A 24,043-nucleotide genomic window follows, 5' to 3' on the forward strand; every position below is an offset into this window, starting at 1 on the left:
CACATTTTTTAACAGAGAGCATGCTTTTAAATACTAAGGGCATGTTTTTCAGTCAGCAGTCATGTTTTTATACACAGTGAAAATTAGGGCATGTGACGAGGATGGCAAAAATGAGTTTTTACAATCTTTTTGTTCTTTTCACTGATTTTTTCCATATTTTGGTGAATGGTTTGTTTCTGTTTTAGTCACTTGTTTCATGATTTTACTAGTAAGTACTTGCTGAATCCACAAATACTCTGAGATTGATAACTATGCTTCCCTGTATTAGTGCAGATACCTTTTTGTTTAAGTCATTCTCTATTTTTTCTCATTTTTTATTTGGTAAGCCCTCAATCATTAGTCCATCTTTGTTGAGATGCTTGAGTTCAGGCTTGGTTGCAGAGAAGATTTCAAATGGGATGGCCATTAGATACCAGTAGTAGAATGATTTCAATGAACAGACATCAAAACTGATTAAAATAGGAATTGTCTTAGCTTTGTGAATGGTAAATTCCCAATTGCCTTGGTCAATGGACCCAACAAGAGGATTTTTCTAGCCAATTGGGTACCAGAAGAAGACTACCAAGCATGCAGCTACTTCTAGTATCCAGAAAACTTCTGCGTTTCATACTTAAAATCAACTCCATATATATCTGCGCTGAAATTCTTGAACCTTAAGTAGATGGAAAACAATATGAGGTTTATCCACAAGACAAGCAGCAAGAGCCTGTTCCTCTTTTACAAGCTATAGTAGGGGATGCCAATTCCCTTCCCTAGCCAGTGGAACCTGTATAGGTTTCAGTCTTACCTTCATTAAGCATGAACACAAAATTAAGAAGAAACCTGTCTTAAGATCAGGAAACCCTTTTGCAATCTTATTTGTGGGAAAATCATTAAAGGAGAAGTGTTAATCTCTAGAGCAAAATTCTTGGCCTAAAATAGAGCTGATAGTTTTGTATATGACAATAAGCAACTAGTTGCCAAAATGTATGAAAGTTATAGAACTCGGCACATGAACAGATTCGGATGATTAAATAAGCATTTAAAGATATTGAAGAACACAACTTTTGCCCAGCAACTTTATATAGAATACAACCTCAAGCTTAGCATAATCACAAAGTCTTGAATCTTGAGGCCTTCATTCCTGTTTTAGAGCAGATCTTTGGCGGTCACAATCTAACAAAATGAGCTGAATAGGATTTGTCTTAAAGAGATAAAACTGTATTCCATTACAAATCAATGTGTTAGTAAAAATGGTTTCTGGTCATTCACAGATTGTGGTACAAATATAGTTCAAAGATAATGTCACCAATCCATTCAAATCCATATTGTTGAATTTGAGAGAGTAGCAGTAGCGATGAAAGTATTGGAAGCTGACATGAAAGTTCATTTGCTCCTGAGGATGAATCAGATTTACCTTCTAGTTCCTGAGGCTGTTTACTAAGAGTATGAGGGGGGAAGAAGTTGTACAATTATACAATATTTGAAACTTTGAGTTTTGAGCCTTTTATGCGATCATTGATTCAAGACAAAATGATATTTCACAATACAATTATGTGTTCGCTAAACTTATTCTTTTTGTTTCTTAAGCATTTTAAGTTTATAAATTATTCTATGTATCTATGTAATTTTTTTAATTTGCCGAATTGAGTCTGATTCCAAGTCAAATCACTGGGCTGCCGAGTTTTAGCCTAGTCTGACTTCTTGAACTATGGTTCGTATTTTACAAATGGGAATGAACAAATTTGAGATCATCCCAATATCATCACTTAATCTTCCTAGCCAATGAAAACTTAGCAGTATCTATAGTCTGCAGTCCTTTTTCCAATTAATAGCAATTAAGATGTAATCCTCTCTTTGTTCTGCAAATCAAAAGACTTTTGCTACAATGACAAAAGAAATCTGCTGAGTATGAATGACATTCTTATCTTTGCAATTTTTATTAGAAACATTTCTTAAAAAGATGTTCTTTTTGTGCTTTCAACGTTTATTGTGATTCTAAGAAAATGTCTTATCCACATCTCTACAGGAAGAGGTGCTAGAAAGGGCTAAAATGGCGAGGGAAAAAGCTGCCCGTGAAGCACTTGGAAAAGAGAGAGAAAAAGATTCATCTTCTTATTCAACTGTGGTGTCAACAGATTCAAGTTCTGTATCCAATAATTCTTCTTCACCAGTAGTTCCAAATTCCACTTCCAGTAACTCTGAGCTGTTGCGTACAGATTCAAATCAAAATTAGAATCATATATGTGATTAATAGAATGTGCTCAAAGCATGAGATTTAGAGGCTTTCTAAAGATAATCTGTGTCAGCAATCAATTTTCATATAATGTTGTAACTCACAATTATGCTTCTTGAGAATAAAAACGTGAGCATGCTATATTATAGAACAAACCATATGAGGGCAACACTTAATAATATTAAGAATGAAAGGTAGAGAGGCTTTTAGTTTACCGTACCTTTGAAGTCTTAATAGAGATTGGTGCCTTAGTAAAGCTTTATATCTATCGCATACACAAGTAATTTTGAAGTCTTTTTTTTTCTGATTAAAACTACTTTGAAATATAAGTAAGCTTGTTGGTCTTGGATGATAGCTTGTTTCATTTGGTCAAGAAATAGAGATTAGACTTAAGGTAATAAATAATGCTTGAATTCCATGGGAGCTAATGGAATGAGCCTTTGTTGTACTAAACGAATGCAAGCTGTATTATATTTTGTTGGGGAATATAGTCTTACAGAAAAACCCTTTTAATATAACACAGGAAATGGGCAGTTAAGCTACTCATATTACAATTGTTTTTGTTATAATCAAGGTTACCAGGAGACGGGGGGTACTTGGAAACCGGTACAGGTATTTTTACGGCACATTTTAAAAAATAGGAGATGGGGTACTCGGAGACAGCAATTTTTTAAATATAATTTAATAATTTCTAGAAAACAGCAACTGCACTGGTAGACATATATGCAAAATGTGGAAGCATTCATATGGCATGTGAAAACTATTTACACTTACAGTTCTGAGTTTAAATAAATAAACCAGGTGCATGAGAAAAAGAAACTATATGACAAACGCTGTGAGCATTCACATGACATGTGAACTGTATGCGAAACATGGTCTCATCGAATGCCATGATTGTAGGGTTTAACTTTAAATGAATAAAGAAAATCATGATTCCCAAACCTGGTTGCAATCATCGGCGTGCGTTTCACTATTCTAGGACCGAAGAAATGCTTCCAGCGGTAGATGAAAATGCAAAAAAATGTTTTTTTTTTTTTTAAACCTAAGACCTTGCATTTTTCTAGCGGAGACATGCAGGAGACTGGGAGACGGCAAGAGATGTAGGCGGAAGGTCTCTGGGCCGAAATGAAGACTCTAGGGACACCAAAAGAACTGGAGACGTGTCTTCATCTCCGAGGTAAGACAATAATATGAACTACTTTTGAGTAAATTTCAATGAAGAATTTTATTGGGGTTAAAAACTATGATATAATTGGTGGGTTTTAAAAACCAATGAGACTTTCCAACAAAATGTACGAAGTTGGACAGAATATTAGCACTCTTTTATGAAATTAATATTGAAGGACCTTTGATATATGTGTGAGAGACAACATGCTTCATTATCTCATAGATCAAGGCACTTTGTACACACTTAACATTATCAGTGTTATTAGAGGCAACATGCTTCGTTATTTCATGTGTTACATAATCTGCTAAAAACCATTTACGATGATGTTATTAGAGCCAACACGCTTCATTATCTCATAGATCAAGACAAGATTTTATATTGTACCCCATGAAATGAATACTGCTGCTAAAAAATATTTACTACTGTGTTATTAGAGGCAACATGCTTCATTATCTCATAGATCAAGACATGATTTTGTACGTGTACCCAATGAGATGAATTGTTTTTAGGAAGGGTCACAAAAAACAACTATGTCCATAGGTTCATTTTTAATGCAGAATTGCATCAAGGATGTTTCCTATAATATACTGTCTTTAATTTTTTATAAGCACACGAAGGGTGCTTTTCTAAAGTACTAAGGAATATGAAAGCAACACATTGGAGGAGGAAACAGAAACATTTAGTTGAGGTGAAGCATTCATGCCTTTAAAAAAGGTACTTAGGTGAACAAAACAAAGCTTGTGAGTGCCAAGTTCAAGCTATATACATTATTGAACATCATTCTTACCATGTTTTTGTTTACCATCCAATCGAGATATTCTTGATTGCTCAAAATGATCTACCAACAAGAAATGCAAAAGTGTCCTCCATCTTTAGCTGGTAGGTACCTTTTTGAATCATTTCATATTGATTACAATAAAGATGTAAAACCTCACTTCAGCCCACCAGTATAGTATTTACAGAATGATCATTAAAAGGGCCAGATACCTTAAATAGTATTACTTAGGAAAAATAATTTATAGAAAATAGAGAATTAATAGAGCTAATATCTTTAGAGCAGTAACACTTCTTCCTTATATGGAGTGGCATATTTATATTGTTTTCGAAGTTAAGAAAACATAAATGGGTGCAACTGTGTTGGCCTAGAAGTATCAAAAAGTAGGATACAATTCCATTGACCTACAAGTAAAAAGACATAAAAGGGCACAAACACATTGGCATAAAAATAAGAAATAAAAGGTTATAGTTGCGTTGCTTTAGAAGTACAAGACATTAAAGGGCACAAGTCTATTGGCCTAGAAGAAACAACAAAGAAAAGTGACTTGTAATCTCCACTCATGCTAACTTATTACAATTGCATTGACTAAAGATGACCAAATAGAAGGGACACAACTATTTTGACTCCAAAACGGTGCATGTTATTGATTCTTTTGAAAAATCACAGCCATCGGTTTTGCGATTAATGGTTAACATTGCAACCGTAACTGCGTGTTATGCACATTTTTGTAATATGTTAGGTCGGTTTCGGAACCAAAATAGCCACAGACAAATAGAAGAACTAATAGTCCTCACATATGGTATTTAAAGTGGGCAGATAAATATGTAAATGTAAGGAAATTAGATGGTGTCATAACTGATATGTCAATGATGAACCACTAGTACCAAACCGGTACTGAGAGGGGGGGGGGGGGGGTTGTGAATCAATACAAACACAAATACGGTCAAAAACCGGTTTGACAACAAATGCTCCAAATGACTGACAACTAGGGATATCAGTAAAGCAGAGTGCAATCGGTAACATCCAGTATAGCTCAATCAGTCATGAACTGGTCACTCAATAAGATTTCCTCTTAGCTCAATACTACAGTATCATTATATTCTCATGCATAAACCAGTAAACTTGACCATCAGATCTTTACAACAATGAGTTCAATATGTTTTATAGACATGCATAAAACATAGAACCTTCATGTGCTTAACAGGTAAAACAAAGCATCACAAGATACAAGCATTTCACATGACACACATATTTTTCATGTGGAAACCCAACTAGGAAAAACCACGGTGAGAATGAATACCCACAAGCTACTTTTTGAACTCTTTAGAAGTCTGCTCTGTTAGGAGCCTTGTCCGGTTAAGGACATTACAAATAGGTTCTGGTAGGAACCGATCCTGTTGAGGATCACCCGGTTAAGGGTTAAACCCGGTAGGGTCACCTTGTTAGAGGATTTCAAGAACTCAATAGCTGAAAGGATTTCCTAAGCTTCTCTAGCTTCTCAGAACTCATTAGCCTCGAGTTACCCGGTTAAGGGATTTGAAACAAGCCGGTTAAGACCACCCGATTTAAGGGATTTTGAATCAAGCCAGTTAAGGCTACCCTGTTAGGGGATTTTACAACTGTTGAAGTGGTTAGGAATCAACAGGTATTACAATGATCTGTTAACAACACTTAATGCTAATGTAGATCCGTTTAGGCTCCTCTCTTCCTTCTGCACATTCACTTTGCAGGTATCTCTTCTCTCCTTTGGTCTGGCAAGAATCACGTATCACTTTCCTTGGATACACACTCACAATTTTTGCCAACAAACTCAGAAAGAAACCCAACATCGACCTTATAGGAGACATACAGGTCGGTAGCAAAAACCCTAAACCCTAAACCTGTTAGGTTAAGCAATTCAAACGGTTCGATCCTGACCGTTGAATCATGCTGCATTAAATGCAACAATCTTGAATCGATCTCAAGACATTCTCCATCGTCCATTATCCACCGTTTTCATGGCGGCTGATAACCCATCACGCATTATCACCGTTTGACAGACTTCGCACATTCCCGAGGTAGATAGGAATAGTCATCTTCATGCAAGATCCTTCACGCACATAGAGCTTACGTGGCAACACGATCTGTCCTCCATCATATTGCTAACTCATCACACAAAGATCACCGATTGAGTCACACAGACTTGAGGTACTCCAACCGGAAACCCCGAAGTGGAAGCTGCCTACCAACCGGTAGTCATACAATGCTTCCATGTGCAGGTTCCCATAACTTCATGCCGGTTCCCATAACTACATGCCGGTTCACCTTGAACAAATATGCCGCTTCACTTTGGCATATAAACCGGTTCACACATATGCTGGTTCCTCTCTCTTCACTTATCACATGTGCCGGTTCACACTATGTCCCATATTGACATCAATGACAACATACAATATCATTATGTCTTCATGACAGTTCACATAAGGCTCATGCCGGTTCACATAATGCCAACAATCTCCCCCTTTGGCATTGATGGCAATATACAAAAGATATCTTCTCTGCTTCACATCTTCTCCCCATTTGCTGCAGATATCTTTTCGCTTCACTCCTTCTCCCTCTTTGACAACAATGCCAAAGTGGAGGTACAATCATCACTGTTTCATCTTGCTGCTCCCCTTGAGGAGTAGCATCCTTCAACACACCAATCAACCAAAACTTTGTCTTTCCAGTACCTGACTGATGTGGAACAATCACTTTTAGTTCACCTCCTGAAGGGGCAATACCCCTAATTCACCTCTCAAATGCACAAATGTTGTCTTTGGGAGAGGCTTGGTGAATATGTCTGCTAACTGCTCCTTACTGGACACATGCTCTAGTGCAATCTCTTTATTTTGAACCTTTTCCCTCAAGAAATGGTACTTAAGCTCAAAATGCTTGGTTCTAGAATGTAAAACCGGATTCTTTGATATATTGATAGCACTTGTGTTATCACAGAATATACTTACCGGTTCAGATACAGGGATCTTGAAGCCTTCTAGTACATGCTTCCCTTTTCCCTCAAGAAATGATACTTAAGCTCAAAATGCTTGGTTCTAGAATGTAAAACCGGATTCTTTGATATATTGATAGCACTTGTGTTATCACAGAATATACTTATCGGTTCAGATACAGGGATCTTGAAGCCTTCCAGTACATACTTCATCCAGACTGTCTGAGTGCAGTTCATGAAAGCTGCAACATACTCCGCTTCCGTTGTAGACTGAGAGATGCAACTTTGCTTTTTACTCATCCATGAGACCAGTCTACCACCGAGAAAGAATGCACCACCGGTTGTGCTTTTCTGGTCATCCACATTACCGGCCCAATCAACATCTGTGAATACTTTCAAATTGAAATTATTGCTGTATGGGTACCACAATCCATAGTCAACTATTCCCTTCAGATACCTAAGAATCCGCTTGACTGCACTCAAGTGAGATTTTCTTGGACTCTTCTGGAACCTTGCAGTGATGCCAACTGCATGTGCGATATCCGGTCTGCTATGCACTACATAATGCAACTTACCAATCATTGATCGGTATTCCTTCTCATCAACCAGTGCGGAATCATCCTCCTTTGTCAATTTGCAACCGGTCACCATCGGTGTACCAACCGGTTTGCTATCTTCCATGCCAAAGGTCTTCAACACCTCTTTGACATATTTGGACTGAGTGATGAAGATTCCATCTTTCATCTGCTGGATCTGCAGTCCAATGAAGAACTTAATCTCCACTATGAGTGACATCTCAAACTCTTTCTCCATCTCATCAACAAACTCATGACTCATCTTGTCATCTCCACCAAAGATGATGTCATCAACAAAAACTTCACAGATCAGAATCTAATCTCCTTCAGACTTTAAGTGGATATTGCTATCTTCACTTGTTCTCTCAAATCCAATCTTCACAAGATGGGAATGTAGGTGCTTATACCATGCCCTAGGTGCTTGCTTTAGACCATATAATGCTTTATGTAGCCTACATACCATGTCACTGTCTTCAGATAGGGTAAACCCATCTGGTTGCTCAATATACACCTCCTCTTCAAGTACACCATTTAGGAATGCAAATTTTACATCCATTTGATATACCTTGAATCTCTTAAAAGCTGCATATGCAATAAGCATACGAACTCCTTCCAATCTGGCTATAGGAGCAAAGGTTTCCCCATAGTCTTCACCTTCTTCTTGAGCATATCCTTTGCATACCAGTCTGGCTTTATTCCTAATCACTGTGCCATCCTCATTCAACTTATTTCTGAACACCCATTTGGTGCCAATGACATTTTTATGTTCTGGTTTGGGTACCAAGGACCATGTACCATTTTTCTCTATCTGGTCAAGTTCTTCTTCCATTGCCTTGATCCAGTCTTCATCTTTATGAGCCTCTTTGAATGACTTAGGCTCAAATTCAGAGATCATACATGAGTTTTCTCTGATCTTTCTTCTGGTAAGGATTCCTGCATCCTTATCACCTATGATCTGCTTGGGATCATGATTCAACTTGACATACCGAGGAATGGTCCTAACTGGTTCTTCTTGCTTTTCTTCTTCATCCTCATCTTCATCAGTATCAACATTCATCGGTTCAGGAACACTGTTACTGGTACTCGGTTGACTAACAACCGGTTCCCAGAAGGTTGCAACCGGTTCATTTACAGCTTGCTCACTGCCGGTTTCCTCAGTCTTCTCAGGGGACTCATCAACTCTTACATTGATGCTTTCCATAATTCTCCGAGTCCTATTGTTGTAGCACTTGAAAGCTTTACTCTTGGTGGAATATCCTAGAAATATTCCCTCATCACATTTAGCTTCAAATTTACCTTGGTGTTCACTCCTCTTGATGTAACATTTGCTACCAAATACCTTAAAGTAGTTAACCACAGGTGTCTTACCAGTCCAATACTCATAAGGAGTTTTGTCCTTACCCTTTTTGATGAGTACCCGGTTCATAGTGTAGACTGCAGTGCTCACCGCTTCTCTCCAAAAGGTGTGAGCAACCTTTCCTTGGATCAACATGGTTCTAGCTGCTTCAACCACAGTCCGGTTATTCCTCTTTGCTAGGCCATTCTGCTGTGGAGTCCAGGGGGTAGACAACTGTCTCTTGATGTCAAATTCTTCGCAATACTTGTTGAATTCACTGGAAGTGAATTCCCCTCCTTGATCAGTTCTGAGACATTTGATCCTTTTACTGCTTTCCTTCTCCACTAATGCTCTGAAAGCTTTGAATTTCCCAAAAGCTTCAAACTTGTCTTTCAAGAATGTGGCCCACATCATTCTTGAGCAGTCATAAATGAGAATCATGAAGTACCTATCACCTTGCACACTTCTAGTTTTCATAGGACCACATAAATCAGTATGCACAAGATCAAGCAAGTGTCAGCAGTGAAAGATTTACCTTTAAAGGCCGAGGAAGACATTTTCCCCAATTGACATTCTCTACACAAGGTATTATCTGGTTTGCTCAGCACCGACAACCCTCTAACTGCCTTGATCTTACTAGCTTTCACAATGTTATCAAAGTTCACATGGCAGAATCTCCTATGCCATATCCAGCTATCATCAAGCTTAGCCATAAGACATGTACTTATATTTGCATTCAGATGAAATAGGTTACCTTTAGTCTGCATGCTGGTGGCTACCAATTTACCATCTTTACCTTTGATTCTGCAAACTCCATTCTTGAATTGCAGAGTGAGACCACTGTCATTTAGCTGGGCAACACTTAGAAGGTTGTGTCTGAGACCATCAACCCAGTACACATTGTCAGCACTACTCTTTCTATTCAAAGAGATGGACCCTCTGCCTTTGACCATGCATGGTGCATCATTGCCAAAGCGAACCACACCACCATCATACTCCTCTAAGGATAGAAACTTGCTTTGGTCACCAGTCATATGGTGAGAACAACCACTGTCAATGATCCACTCATTGGAATCATCAAACCGGGAGACAAGAGCCTTCTTGTTTGCCACATCTTCCTTTACAGCAACAAACACAATGTCTTCATTCTCTTCATCTTCTGATTCCTCATCTGTGACACCTTCATCAATTGCCACAAAACAATTTCTCCGGTTTCCTCCTTTGAATTTCTTGAACCTTTCCGGTTTATCCTTGTTGTCACTATTAGGACAGTTCATAGCAATATGTCCTATCCAATTACATGAGAAACATTTCAAAGGAAGCTTACCTTTGTATTTACCGGTCCCTTTTGGAAATCTCCTAGCAAGAAGAGCTTCAAATTCCATCATAAACTCTTCATCCTTCATTTCTTTGTTCTAATTAGGTTCCCCACTAGTGCTAGCCTCTTTTCCTTTTCTGGATGGTATAGCAGAAGTTTTAAAAGCTGTTTCTGTCTTTTGAACACTACCATCAAAACTATTCAGCTCATAGGCTGTCAACTTGGCTATGATGGAGTCCAAGGACGCCTTAGACTTGTCTATTGATCTCAGCTCCTGAATAGCAGCAACCCTTATTGCATAGACCGGCAACAGGGATTTTAGGACTTTACTTACCACAGTGGAATCTTCTATTTTGCCACCTGCACTCTTTATTTCTCCAACAACTGTTTTGATTCTTATTCCATATTGCTGAATGGTCTTTCCTTCAACCATCCGCATGTCTTCAAACTTTCCTCTCAAGCTCTCTTCCTTAGCCTGTTTTACATCCTCATCACCACCATAGATATTTTCAAGAGCATCCCATACCTCTTTGGGATTTGCCTTGTCCTGAACATCAATAAATTCAATGTCAGAAAGGCTACTGATGAGGGCTTCCATGACTTGCCCATTTTCTTGTATCTCTTTCTTTTGGTCATCGGTGAGAGTACCGGTAGGAACAACATATACATTTTCAACATAACTCCAGTGTTGAACACCCATGCTTTTGATGAATATCTTCATCCTGTCTTTCCATATACCAAAATTTTCCCTGTTAAACTTTGGACCTTCCCTCTTCATTATTTGACTAAGATCTTTTCCTCAAGCAGTTAAGCTTACAAGACAGAGGACCTGGAGGGCTCTGATACCAATTGATATGTCAATGATGAACCACTAGTACCAAACCGGTACTGAGAGTGGGGGGGGGGGGTGAATGAGTACAAACACAAATACAGTCAAAAACCGGTTTGACAACAAATGCTCCAAATGACTGACAACTAGGGATACCGGTAAAACAGAGTGCAACCGGTAACATCCAGTATAGCTCAATTAGTCATGAACCGGTCACTCAATAAGCTTTCCTCTTAGCTCAATACTACAATATCATTATATTCTCATGCAAAAACCAGTAAACTTGACCATCAGATCTTTACAACAATGAGTTCAATATGTTTTATAGACAGGCATAAAACATAGAGCCTTCATGTGCTTAACAGGTAAAACAAAGCATCACAAGATACAAACATTTCACATGACACACATATTTTTCACGTGGAAACCCAACTGGAAAAAACCACAGTGGGAATGAATACCCACAAGTTGCTTTTTGAACTCTTTAGAAGTCTGCTCTGTTAGGAGCCTTGTCCGGTTAAGGACATTACAAATAGGTTCTGGTAGGAATCGATCCTATTAAGGATCACCCGGTTAAGGGTTAAACCCGGTAGGGTCACCTTTTTAGAGGATTTCAAGAACTCAATAGCTGAAAGGATCTCCTATGCTTCTCTAGCTTCTCAGAACTCATTAGCCTCGAGTTACATGGTTAAGGGATTTGAAACAAGTCGGTTAAGACCACCCGATTTAAGAGATTTTGAATCAAGTCAGTTAAAGCTACCCTGTTAGGGGATTTTACAACTGTTGAAGTGGTTAGGAATCAACAGGTATTACAATGATATGTTAACAACACTTAATGCTAATGCAGATCCGTTTAGGCTCCTTTCTTCCTTCTGCACATTCACTTTGCAGGTATCTCTTCTCTCCTTTGGTTTGGCAAGAATCACGTATCACTTTCCTTGGATACACACTCACAATTTTTGCCAACAAACTCAGAAAGAAACCCAACATCGACCTTATAGGAGACATACAGGTCGGTAGCAAAAACCCTAAACCCTAAACCTGTTAGGTTAAACAATTCAAACGGTTCGATCCCGATCGTTGAATCATGCTGCATTAAATGCAACAATCTTGAATCGATCTCAAGACATTCTCCATCATTCATTATCCACCGTTTTCATGGCGGCTGATAACCCATCACACGTTATCACCGTTTGATAGACTTCGCACATTCCCGAGGTAGATAGGAATAGTCATCTTCATGCAAGATCCTTAACGCACACAGAGCTTACGTGGCAACACGATCTGCCCTCCATCATACTACTAACTCATCACACAAAGATCACCGATTGAGTCACACAGACTTGAGGTACTCCAACCGGAAACCCCGAAGTGGAAGCTGCCTACCAACCGGTAGTCATACAGTGCTTCCATGTGCCGGTTCCCATAACTTCATGCCGGTTCCCATAAATACATGCCAGTTCACCTTGAACAAATATGCCACTTCACTTTGGCATATAAACCGGTTCACACATATGCCGGTTCCTCTCTCTTCACTTATCACATGTGCCGGTTCACACTATGTCCCATATTGACATCAATGACAACATACAATATCATTATGTCTTCATGACAGTTCACATAAGGTTCATGCCGGTTCACATAATGCCAACAATAACATCAATTTATGAGAAACCCTAACCAACATATTAAAGGCTTTATAAGATATGCAAAATGGTGGCTTACTAGAAGCCCACTTCTCATGACTTGTTTACATTAATTCTTAGTGTTGATTGATGTTATATTAATAATCATTGATTATCAATTAATGGTTTTATAATAATGAGTTTAATGGTTATATATGTATAATATTGGTTTTATAATTGACAATTCATGATCTATTCTATTTTATTAAAGTTGGATCGAATAAATTAAGTTATGTAATCGAAACATTTTATTATAATGCATATGGAACTACACAATTTCAATCATACCTATTATAATCTATATATAAAATCTCCCAATTGATAAATTTTACAAATTTTTTTCTTTATATTACAAATCTCATAAATCTTAGCAATATCTTGCAAAATTTAAAGTTGGTTTGCAATTTAATTCTTAAAAATTATGTTGCACTAAAAATGATATGAGCATCACAAACACTTTAGGGTTGAGCTTGCACTTCCTTGAGACACATTTTCAATTTGCACTTTACATAATATCTTGTCACTATGTTGCATAGCCCAATTGCATAACACCATTAATTTAATATCTCGTGATACACTCCAAAATTGTGCAATGCACATTGTTAGAATAAGCTTTACATGTACTATAAGACAAGCCTTTGGCAATATTGGAGTCCAATTTAATGGGACAATAGTTGAAACAATCATATTTGTTGGGACAATAAACAAGTTCTTGTAAAGTTTAAACAAGTTCTTGTAAAGTTTATTCAATTTTCAATTGAAGAACAAGTTATATTTTCAATGATGCAATGTTATTATTACTTACAAATTTACTATCTAACAATATTTGATTTTATTTGCAGGTTGTGGGAGAGAGATTATTTGATATTTTCTATGTCTTCTCCAATTAAACTTTATCGGTCTATATATGAGAATGAACCGATCAATGAATGACTTGATCGGTCATGTCTTTTGGACATGACCGACCAAGGCATTCATTGGTTGGTGCCTCTTCAATATAATCACATCCGAAATCGGTTTTAGTTTGGCATTTAACAAACACTATTCATAAGCAACCCGATAGTGAATCCGTGTTATTAACAAAGCCAAGTTTAATTTATGATACCCGATAAATGCATTGCGAGTTTATAACATAACAATAACATTATATGTTATCGAGTGAATACCTTGATAACATATTGTGCAAGCTTGAATTTCATCCTTAGAATATTACCTGCAATGAGTTAGTTTCACAAAATACAATGGAAATGCATACAAGAAATCCAAAATCCACCAATGAAACTACATGAAATACATATTAAAATAAAACATTATTTTACCTTCATGGCTTATGTCTCATTGTGTCCTAACTCCACTGTTCTTGGTTGCAGATGGTGTGCTCTCAGACAATGCACTGTTAGCTTCCAAGATGACATATGAAGAATGGACTGATAACTTGTAGTTAACTAATAGTATGATATGCAAAGCTACATGATTATGCTAAAATGATAATGCTAAATGATATATTGCTAAAATGATATTTGCTATTTGGTAATTGCTTCAAAAACTCATAGATGCATATGATTGATTGAAAGCTATTTTTGAAGACTAACCCTCTCAATTGAAGCTCTCGATTTTATAGACCTTGAGAGGATAAAATGATGTGGCTCAGATCAACGGTCATGATCAGATCTACAGATTTGAATGGCTTGTGAGCAAAGGTGAAGGTTGAGAGAAAGGGGGAAGAAGAAGACAAGTGTCACTCATCTCACCTTGACTGGGTTGCTGACTGAGAGAATCCAGGGATGGTTGGTGAAAATTTAGGCATGAGAGGACAAGTGGACTCAAGTCCTTCCCAAGATGTAGGGGTGTTGGAGAGTATAGGAAATGGTTATGAAATATGTGCACGTACACAATTTCATTAATTTTGGAAGCTGGAGATAAATCATGAATTAATATTTAAGAAATATTAATTTCCTTAGCCACATGTTTGATGAGTTGGCAAAGGGAAGATGAAGTGGAGATGGAGGGTGAGTTGGATAAGAAAGATTAAATAATTTAACAATTATTTAATATTTGAGACTATAGGATAAGAGAATAACTATTAAATATTAGATATTTAATTGATTGGAGAAGATAATTAAATATTAGATATTTAATTAACTTGGTTAGAGGAATAATTAAATACTAGATATTTAATTAATTAGAAGAATAGGATAATGAATTAATTAATAAAATATTAATTAATAGAAAGACACGAAATGAATTAAATGAATTAATCTTTTCAAATTAACTATTTAATAGACGAATAAATATTAAATAAATGTTAAATAAATATAGAATATTTATTTAATTGCTCATAGCCAATTTTTAGGTGTATACATTTTGCCCCTCTTTGAAATGATGTAAAGACAACATTGTTTCAAATATTAAATCAAGTCTCGATAATGCCTGATAGAAATTGAAAATCCAGATTGTGTGCCCCCTCAGGAGATTGATCGTGAAATTGTTGAAAATTCTAGTTTGAACGATTAATTTCGTGATAATGTGATAAAAAATTCAGTCAATTAAATTCATTTGTAAAAAAAACAAAAAAAAACAAATTAAATTGCCCCATTTTTGAAATTAATTACTCTTCAAATAGTAAATATAAAATTAACCAAGGCTAATTTTAACTTCATTGTGTATCCTTGTCAGCTTTTTGGAGAGAATATTTTTGCTGAGGTGGCCAAAATGGTGATTCCAGTGGAGTGTCATCGATTCGAGCGAGTTCGACGATGTCAGCGGCCAGCCAAGTATGGTTATCCGGTATGTATCTTATCCCGAGCTTTGTTTTCAAGTTTTCGTTCAAAATTTCATGTTTTAGGCGCTCTTTTTTGAATTTTTGAAATTTTTGATTTTTTCAATTTTAGATTAGCGCATTTGCAATTTAGTTTAGCGCATATGCAAATTTGGTTAGCGTAAATGAATGTTTTAGCGCATTTGCTAGGTATTTTAGCGCATTTGCATAGAATGTTAGCGCATTTGCTTAAAGTAGCGCATATGTATCATTTGTTAGCGTATTTGCATAGAATGTTAGCGCATATGCACAAAGTAGCGCATATGTATCATTTGTTAGCGCTTATGTTAAATAGGATAGCGCAAATGCACAAAGCAGTGCATATGCATCGTTGATTAGCGCTTTTGCTTAAAGTAGCGCATATGCATCGTTGATTAGCGCATATGCTAAAAAAGATAGCGCTTTTGTTTAAATTTGAGATTGTTGATAGGTACAAAAGCTAAAAATCACTTTGATGATTAGTTTTAACATGTTTGATACCCATGTATGATGAAATAGAGTCGTGATTGAGTGATTGTATGATTGATAGATCGATAGATAACTTTGATTACTGGATTGAGTAGCTCTGATTAGCTTGATTTGATAGATGTGATATTTGAGTAGCTCTGATTAGCTTGATGGATAGATTTGATGATTAAGTAGCTTTGATTAGCTTGATTGATAGATTTGATGATTAAGTAGCTCTGATTAGCTTGATTTGATGATTAAGTAGTTTGTAAGAAACCGATTTAGTTTCTGATGCAAGAGTTTAGCAGAGTTTTTGATCTAACTCAGTGATTGATAGTAAACTATGATTGATAGGTTTAAAATGATTTGATAGCTTAAGTTACTTCAATTTGATTTGATTGGTCGATTGATTCAGTTTGATTTGATTGATTGATAATTGATGAATGAGTCAGTTTGATTTGATGGATTGATTTCTCTTGAAAAACAGGAGAAACTTGATGTTCTCCAATGTCGGGATAAATTACCGCCATACGTCATTTAGTTCCAGAGTTGTCCCAGGCTGAGATTAGACATATAGATGCTTGTGGTTTATGCCATTTATTATTTATGCCCAAGATTACACATAATAGAGGATTGTTGACTGCCTTAGCCGAGAGATGGCACAACGAGTATAACACTTTCCACCTGCCGACGGGTGAGATTAGTGTTACTCTTGAGGATGTCTACAGGATTCTGCACATCCCAGTGACTGGCGAGCTAGTGCAGTATGATTATCAGGATCGAGTTGGGATGGAGGCTTGCAGAGTTGTGTTTGCTGATGAGAGCATCGGTAGAGGAGAGATCCGATGGGTTGATATGGTGATGTACTACGAGACTCTTCTTGTTATTCTGGCTGGTTTGATTGGAGGATTCATATGTCTTGATAGGCAATCGCGAGGTTTTTCTATTGGATGGGGTGAGGTTCTTCTCAGCATGATGCAACATCAGATGCGATATGCTTGGGATGTTTGCATGTTGGCACATTTATATCATGATCTTCACCAGGTTGTGTATGATGAGAGTGCTAGTTTATCGACAGGATGTACTTTATCACAGATCTGGTGCTGGGAGCACATTGCTGTTACATGACCTATCCATCATAGAGTTCATGGAGAGAGGCAGCCATATGTTTATTTTTATGCAAGGTATCCTTACTCAGCATAAGCTGGGTAAGATGGAGTATTGGCGTTGGGTGCTTGATTCTTTAGATAGTATTACTTGGAGACTATATGTTGATTGTGAGCCATGGATGGATGATGCACAAACATTACCACTTATTATGCAGAGTAGATATCTTATTGGTCGGACACCTTTCATTGTTGAGCGATAGTTGATTGGTCGGATTTTGAGACAGTTTGGTATCATTCAGCCTATGCCTACTGGTGTGACGATATATGAGCGATGATACAGAGATAGGCGAGATTGGGGACCGTCTTTTTCATTTAAGATTTGCTCGTGTAGAGTTTATTACTCCTCCGAGAATGGCATACGATATGAGATTACACATTCTGGATCCTGGGGTTACTGCAAAGTATGCTCAGTATATATTAGCTCATCCATTTCCTCGGATTACGGATCTAATAGATCCTCCTCCTAGCTCTGGAGATGATGATGATGATGATTCAGATGATCCTGTTATCAGGAGACGAAGACGTAGATGAGAGCTTAGAGCTGTGCATGAGGTTGGGAGAGGTGGAGATGATGGTGGGGATGGAGGTGGTGGTGGTGGGCCTGGACGGAGAGGACGTCGATTGAGAGTTCGCGGAGGACCATTTGGACTGGCTGGCATGATTGATAGACCTCGTCCTATGGGTGGGAGAGATGTTGGACAGATTGGGAGGGATACTGGCAGGGTAGGGATGAGATCACCTAGAGGATTACCGTTGACAGGAAGGAGGGTGACTGGATTGGATGGGGGCTGCAGGAGAGGTATTGATTTTGGATAGATTCAGCCAGATCCTAGAGTTATTGCAGCTCATGGTGGTGATGATGAGGATCATGAGGATCATGTTCCCCTGATTAGACGACGGGTTCGGAGGGTTACGCGGACTGAGATTCCAACAATTGGATAGGTTAGTGGGGAGGGGATTGGGGTTCATGCACCACAACAAGATTTACCAGAGCAGGTTGCACCAGTGCAAGATATGCCAGATGTGGTTATACTAGAGCATGATGTGCCAGGGCATGATATTATTGACAGTCTGAGAGCACATATTGATCAGCTTCGAGCACAGATACAGACTCTTATGACTGAGAGAGACACAACTGTTAGGAGACAACAGGATACTTGGGGTCTTCTAGATCATATTCAGCATGTGGGATCAGGTACTCTCTCAGCAAACACTGTTAGAGCATTATTTTGGGTCGGGAAGGAGACTTCCTACTGGCGATGACGATATGAGGAGGAAGTTGCAGAGAGCCAGAGAGCAGGTAGTTATCAGACCACCGTGTTGATGGATACTAGCAGTGGTGGGGTCATGGGACCTCCTCAGAGGAGTGGTGAGCATGGTAGACAGGCATCTGGAGGATCTTCTCGCCCACAACCACAGAGACGGAAAAAGTCAGGTGGTAGTGGTATAGGACAGCCATGACTTGATTTGAGGCACTTGTATTGTTTATTTGATATCATTGTATACTTTGGACTTTTATTGTTTTATGATGATCTATATGATGATGCTTTTATTTATGCATGTTACTCTTATTTGATGATGTTCTATATGCTTATATGCTTTGATTTTATGGATGCAAATGAGTAGATGAATAATGATATGATAATAATAACTTACACGATGCAAATGAAATGATTGCTTAATGCTTAGGATGATGTATATACAAATGAAATGTTTTTGGATTTTTATGCATGCAACTAAATGATAAATGGAATGATAATGCAAATAATATATGATGAAATAATATGTACCTATGATGAATGAAATGCATTTAATTGAATGCAATTAATGCAATGATTTACACGGATTTACACGATTGATTTGTTTTTGATTTATATGTTATGCTTATAATGATTATGAATCTAAGTGAAAAAGATGCAACTAAATGATCTTTATGAAATGATAATGTAGATAATAATGATGATACTTTACATGGTTAATGAAATGCATTTAATTGAATGCAATTAATGCAATGATAAAATGCAGCTAAAATGAAATGGATAATGATTAAAAATGAATGCACCTACAATGATTAAATGCAAATTGTTTTTATTTGTCCAAGTATACTCAATCTTTATGTATGACCGTTGATCTGCTAATGAAATGAAATGCTTATAATGCAGCTGACAAATGAATTCTTATAATGCGACTGACAAATGAATGCTTATAAAATAATCTAACTAAAAATTGTATTGCCATTCTTCATATGCTATCTGGTAACAGTGCTTGATTTCATCATTGAGCTTTAAAATGTTGTAATAAAATACAAACAACTTGACATAATGATTCAAGATGACCCGAGTATTTCTTACATGGATTTTGATATAGCAAGTTAATAAAAGCAACTTGATATAATGGATCAAGTTGACCTGAGTATTGCTTGCAGAACAGACAAGGATTATCTCCTTTCATGCATGACTTGGAACGTCCTCCTTGATCTTTGCCGATCATATCCTGAGACAAGTTCATACCGTAGTAAGAGATAAACCATAGACAACAATCAAATAAAATAATCATGCCCCATCATAGCTTCTCTAGTCATGGACATCCTTGAGTCGCATAGAGTACATAACTAGCAATAAAATCAAGATAGAAATACTGAATCTTGCATATCATTCACATGTTCTTATGGTCATTAACTAATATAATCATCGGGATGAACGATCTTTGATAATCCTTTATAGTTTGCTGGTTTATTCTTCATTTTCTAAGTTTGACGATTCAGTTGTTGATGAGATGCCTTGATTGATTTGTTGCTTTGTTGCTTGTTATCTGTGTCAAAACCCTAGATGTTTTTGGTTTTTCTAAGTTTTTCGAATGTTTTGGATTTTCTAAGTTTCAAAAGATCACCTTAGCAAAAGGAATTTGAAATTTTGCCCCCAGTGGAAACAAAAATTTGTTATGGAGATAGATACTGATAAAATCTAAGACAGTGACTACGACAAGTATGTCAAAGATTGGTTAATTGTTGGTAAGATGCATATATTTTTTTGCTAATGATTCAGAGCAATGGATGCGAAAGATGGAATGGATAAGCTAAGATATGATGGAAGCGATAGGTGCGAGAGGATGGAGTGGATAGGTGCGCAAAGCAATCTCATAGATGGAGGAACTCACTTTTTAGATAGTGCCTATTTACCAGGTTTTCACCATCTAAATTTATTGCATTTTTGTTATATTTTATATATGTTTTTTATTGATTTTTTTTTCAGGACTTTATATGCTTTTTATTGATTTTTTCAGGACTTTATATCTCAAGCATAGAATTTCTTGAGATGGATAGAATTGATAGGTTCATCAAACCAATCACCTTCTGGGGTAGATAATTTGTATGCTTCTAATCCATATGTTGCTACTATGACAAAAGGTCCTAGCCAATTTGGTTCAAATTTGCCCTTCTTTTCCCGATCTTGCCGATTTCTTGGATTTTCCCTTAGAACCATGTCTCCAATCTGGAAAATGCATAGCTTGACTCTGTGGTTATATCTTCTTGCCAATCTTTGTTGATATACTTTTAAATGATCTGTTGCATTTTGGCGACGCTCCTGAATCAGTTCTAGTTCCTGGAGTCGAGAGACTCTTTGTTCTTCTTTTGGTATAAGACCATGCAAGGATACCCGTAGAGAAGGTATCTCTACTTCTATAGGTAATATAGCTTCTGATCCATAGACCAAACAATATGAGTTGCCCCTGTTGGAGTGCGGACACTAGTTCGATATGCCCAAAGAGCAGGATTTAGCTGAATGTGCCAGTCTTTTCCAGCTTCATTGACTGTTTTCTTCAAGATTTTTAAAATAGTTTTGTTTGATGCCTCAGCTTGACCATTACCTTGTGGATAATATGGAGTAGAGAACCTATGTTGTATATGAAATTTTTCACATAGCTCTTTTACATCTTGATTTTTGAATGGTCTTCCATTATCAGTGATAATGGTCATAGGAACTCGATAGCGACAGATTATGTAATTCAAGATGAATGATGATATTTGTTATCCTGTCACCGTTGTTAAAGGCACTGCTTCAATCCACTTAGTAAAATATTCAGTAGCAACCAAAATAAACTTATGTCCATTAGAAGATGAGGGATTGATCTTTCCTACCAAATTCAGGCCCCACTATGAAAATGGCCATGATCCTATCATAGGATATAACTCTTGTGTTGGTGCATGAATTAAATTTCCATGAATTTGACATTGTTTACACTTTCTAGCATAGGTGAATGAATCTCTTTCCATAGTAGGCCAAAAGTAACCCATACGAATAAGTTTCTTAGCCAATGTTAAACCACTTGAGTGTGTACCACAAATACCCGCATGAATGTCATTAAGAACTCTCTCAGATTCATCTTTTTCAAGACATCTCAACAATGTGCCATCTAGACCACGCCTATATAGGATATCAACAATAATGGTATAGTGAGAGGACTGACGGATAAAGTTTCTTCGTTGATTACGATATAATTCCAAAGGAAGGATATGCTCTTTCAAATATTGGTAGGTTTGACCGTATAAGGATTGACTGGTTCCTGATATATGGCAAATTTGATAGGTATGCTGGGATTGAATGGTAGGGGTTAAGATATCTTCCACAAGAAATTTGTAACGTTGTTGATTCTCTTTATTTTGCAAGAGAGATGCTATTGTAGCCATTGCATCTGCTGCTTTATTCTCATTTCTGGGAATCTGGGTGAATGCGATTTCTTTAAAACATCCTTTAAATTCCTCCACTAGCTGTTTGTATGGCATAAGCTTATCATCCTTTGTTTGATATTCATCATTGATTTGATTAATGACAAGTTGTGAATCACCATAGACATGTAGTTCTTTGACATTCCATTCAATGACCATTTTGAGCCCTATAGCCAATGCTTCATACTCTGTAGTATTATTGGTGCTTGGAAATCACAGTCTATACGATTTCAGAATTGTATGTCCTTGAGGTGTGATAAAAAAGATTCCTGCACCTGATCCATATTGAGTATAAGAACTATCAAAGTACAATTCCCAAAAGTTTGTACTTACTGTTAAGATATCTGCATCAGAAAATTTGATGTGCAAAGGCATGTTATTGTGTAGAGGTGCATCAACCAATTGATCAGCAATGACTTGTCCCTTGATGGCTTTCCGATCAACATATTCTACGTCAAATTCACTCAGTATCATAACCCATTTGGCTAATCTCCCTGTCAATGTTGACTTTCTTAACAGATATTTGAGAGGATCTATCTTTGCTATTAGTTTTATAGAATGAATCAACATATAATGTCGTAGCTTTTGGGTTGCAAATACAATTGCTAGACATATCTTTTCAATTGATGAATAATTTAACTCATAGCCAACAAGTGTTCTGCTGATATAATAAACTGCTCTTTCTTTTCCTTCATCATCATGCTAAGCTAGGAGAGCGCCTAATGATACACTTGTTGCTGAGACATAGAGTAACAATGGTTTCCCTTTGGCTGGTGATATCAGTACTGGGGGACTCATAAGATATTTTTTTATTTGCAAGAAAGCTTCTTCACATGTTAGATCCCATTTGAATGGAACATTTTTATGTAGAAGATGGGTAAAGGGAAGACATCTATTGGCCAATTGGGACACAAATCTCGTGATTGATTGCAACCTTCCTTGTAAAGATCGCAATTGACTTATGTTCTTAGGTGATTCCATCTCCATGATAGCTTTAACTTTTCTAGGATGGACTTCAATGCCAGGAGCTGATATAATGTACCCAAGGAGCTTTCCAGAGGTTACCCCGAATGCACATTTCTTTGGATTTAATCTCAATTGATATCTTTCCAGCCTGTCAAAAATCTTGCTTAAAATGTTCAAATGTTCTTTTCTTGTGTGAGATTTTGCAAGTATGTCATCGACATAATCTTCCATAAATGTATGCATCATGTCATGAAAAATTATCGTCATAGCCCTTTGATAAGTCGCTCCTACATTCTTAAGCCCAAATGGCATAACATTCTAGCAGTATGTTCCCCATGCATAGGTGAAAGCTGTCTTCTCTTGATCTTCAGGTGCGATTCTTATTTGATTATATCCTCAGAAGCCATCCATTAATGAAAACATCTCATGTCCTGCCGATAAGTCCACTATGATATCAATGTTTGGTAGTGGAAAATCATCTTTTGGACATGCTTTATTCAGATCTCTGAAATCTGTACAAAATCTTATGCTTTTATCTAGTTTTGATACTGGTACAATACTTGAAACCCATTCTGGATAAGCCACTGGTCTTATGAAACCCACTTCCAATAGTTTCTTGAGCTTAGTTTTTACAAGGAGAGCAATATGTGGGTGCATCTTTCTTAGCTTTTGTTTAACAGGTTTTTCTTTTAAATCCACATTAAGATGATGCATGATAAGATCCGGGTTAAGTCTTGGCATATCTGCATAAGACCAAGCAAAATTTATTTGTCTCTGCATAAACAATTCCATGTATTCTTTCCTCTCTCTTTTTGATAATGAGGCAACAAAATGAACTATTTTAGGATCCTTTGATGTATCAATGTTTACTGCTTCTGTTGGTTCTATCAGGACAACATATCTCTCTTGAAAATATGCAGGAAAAATGTCAAACTTTCCATCTTCTGGCGCCTCAAGGAGGTTTTCACCATCAGATATGCCCTTTATTTTCTCTTTTGATTGATCTAATGTTGCCATGAAATGGTTTTCAACAATAGGTCTCTTT

General features: G+C 37.0%; 1 protein-coding gene across 1 annotated transcript in view; it reads left to right on the forward strand.

Annotated features, from left to right (window-relative positions):
- Positions 1–2,477, forward strand: part of LOC131063632 (uncharacterized protein At4g13200, chloroplastic) — a 129,435-nt gene extending 126,958 nt beyond the window's left edge. Inside the window, exon 3 of the mRNA XM_057997518.2 lies at positions 2,009–2,477. Coding sequence (XP_057853501.2) covers positions 2,009–2,215 — 207 coding nt within the window. The 3' untranslated portion in view covers positions 2,216–2,477. The remainder of the gene's footprint in view (positions 1–2,008) is intronic.
- The last annotated feature ends 21,566 nt before the right edge of the window (positions 2,478–24,043 follow it).

Source organism: Cryptomeria japonica, chromosome 4 (genome assembly GCF_030272615.1).
Source record: "Cryptomeria japonica chromosome 4, Sugi_1.0, whole genome shotgun sequence".
Taxonomy (NCBI): Eukaryota; Viridiplantae; Streptophyta; class Pinopsida; order Cupressales; family Cupressaceae; genus Cryptomeria; species Cryptomeria japonica.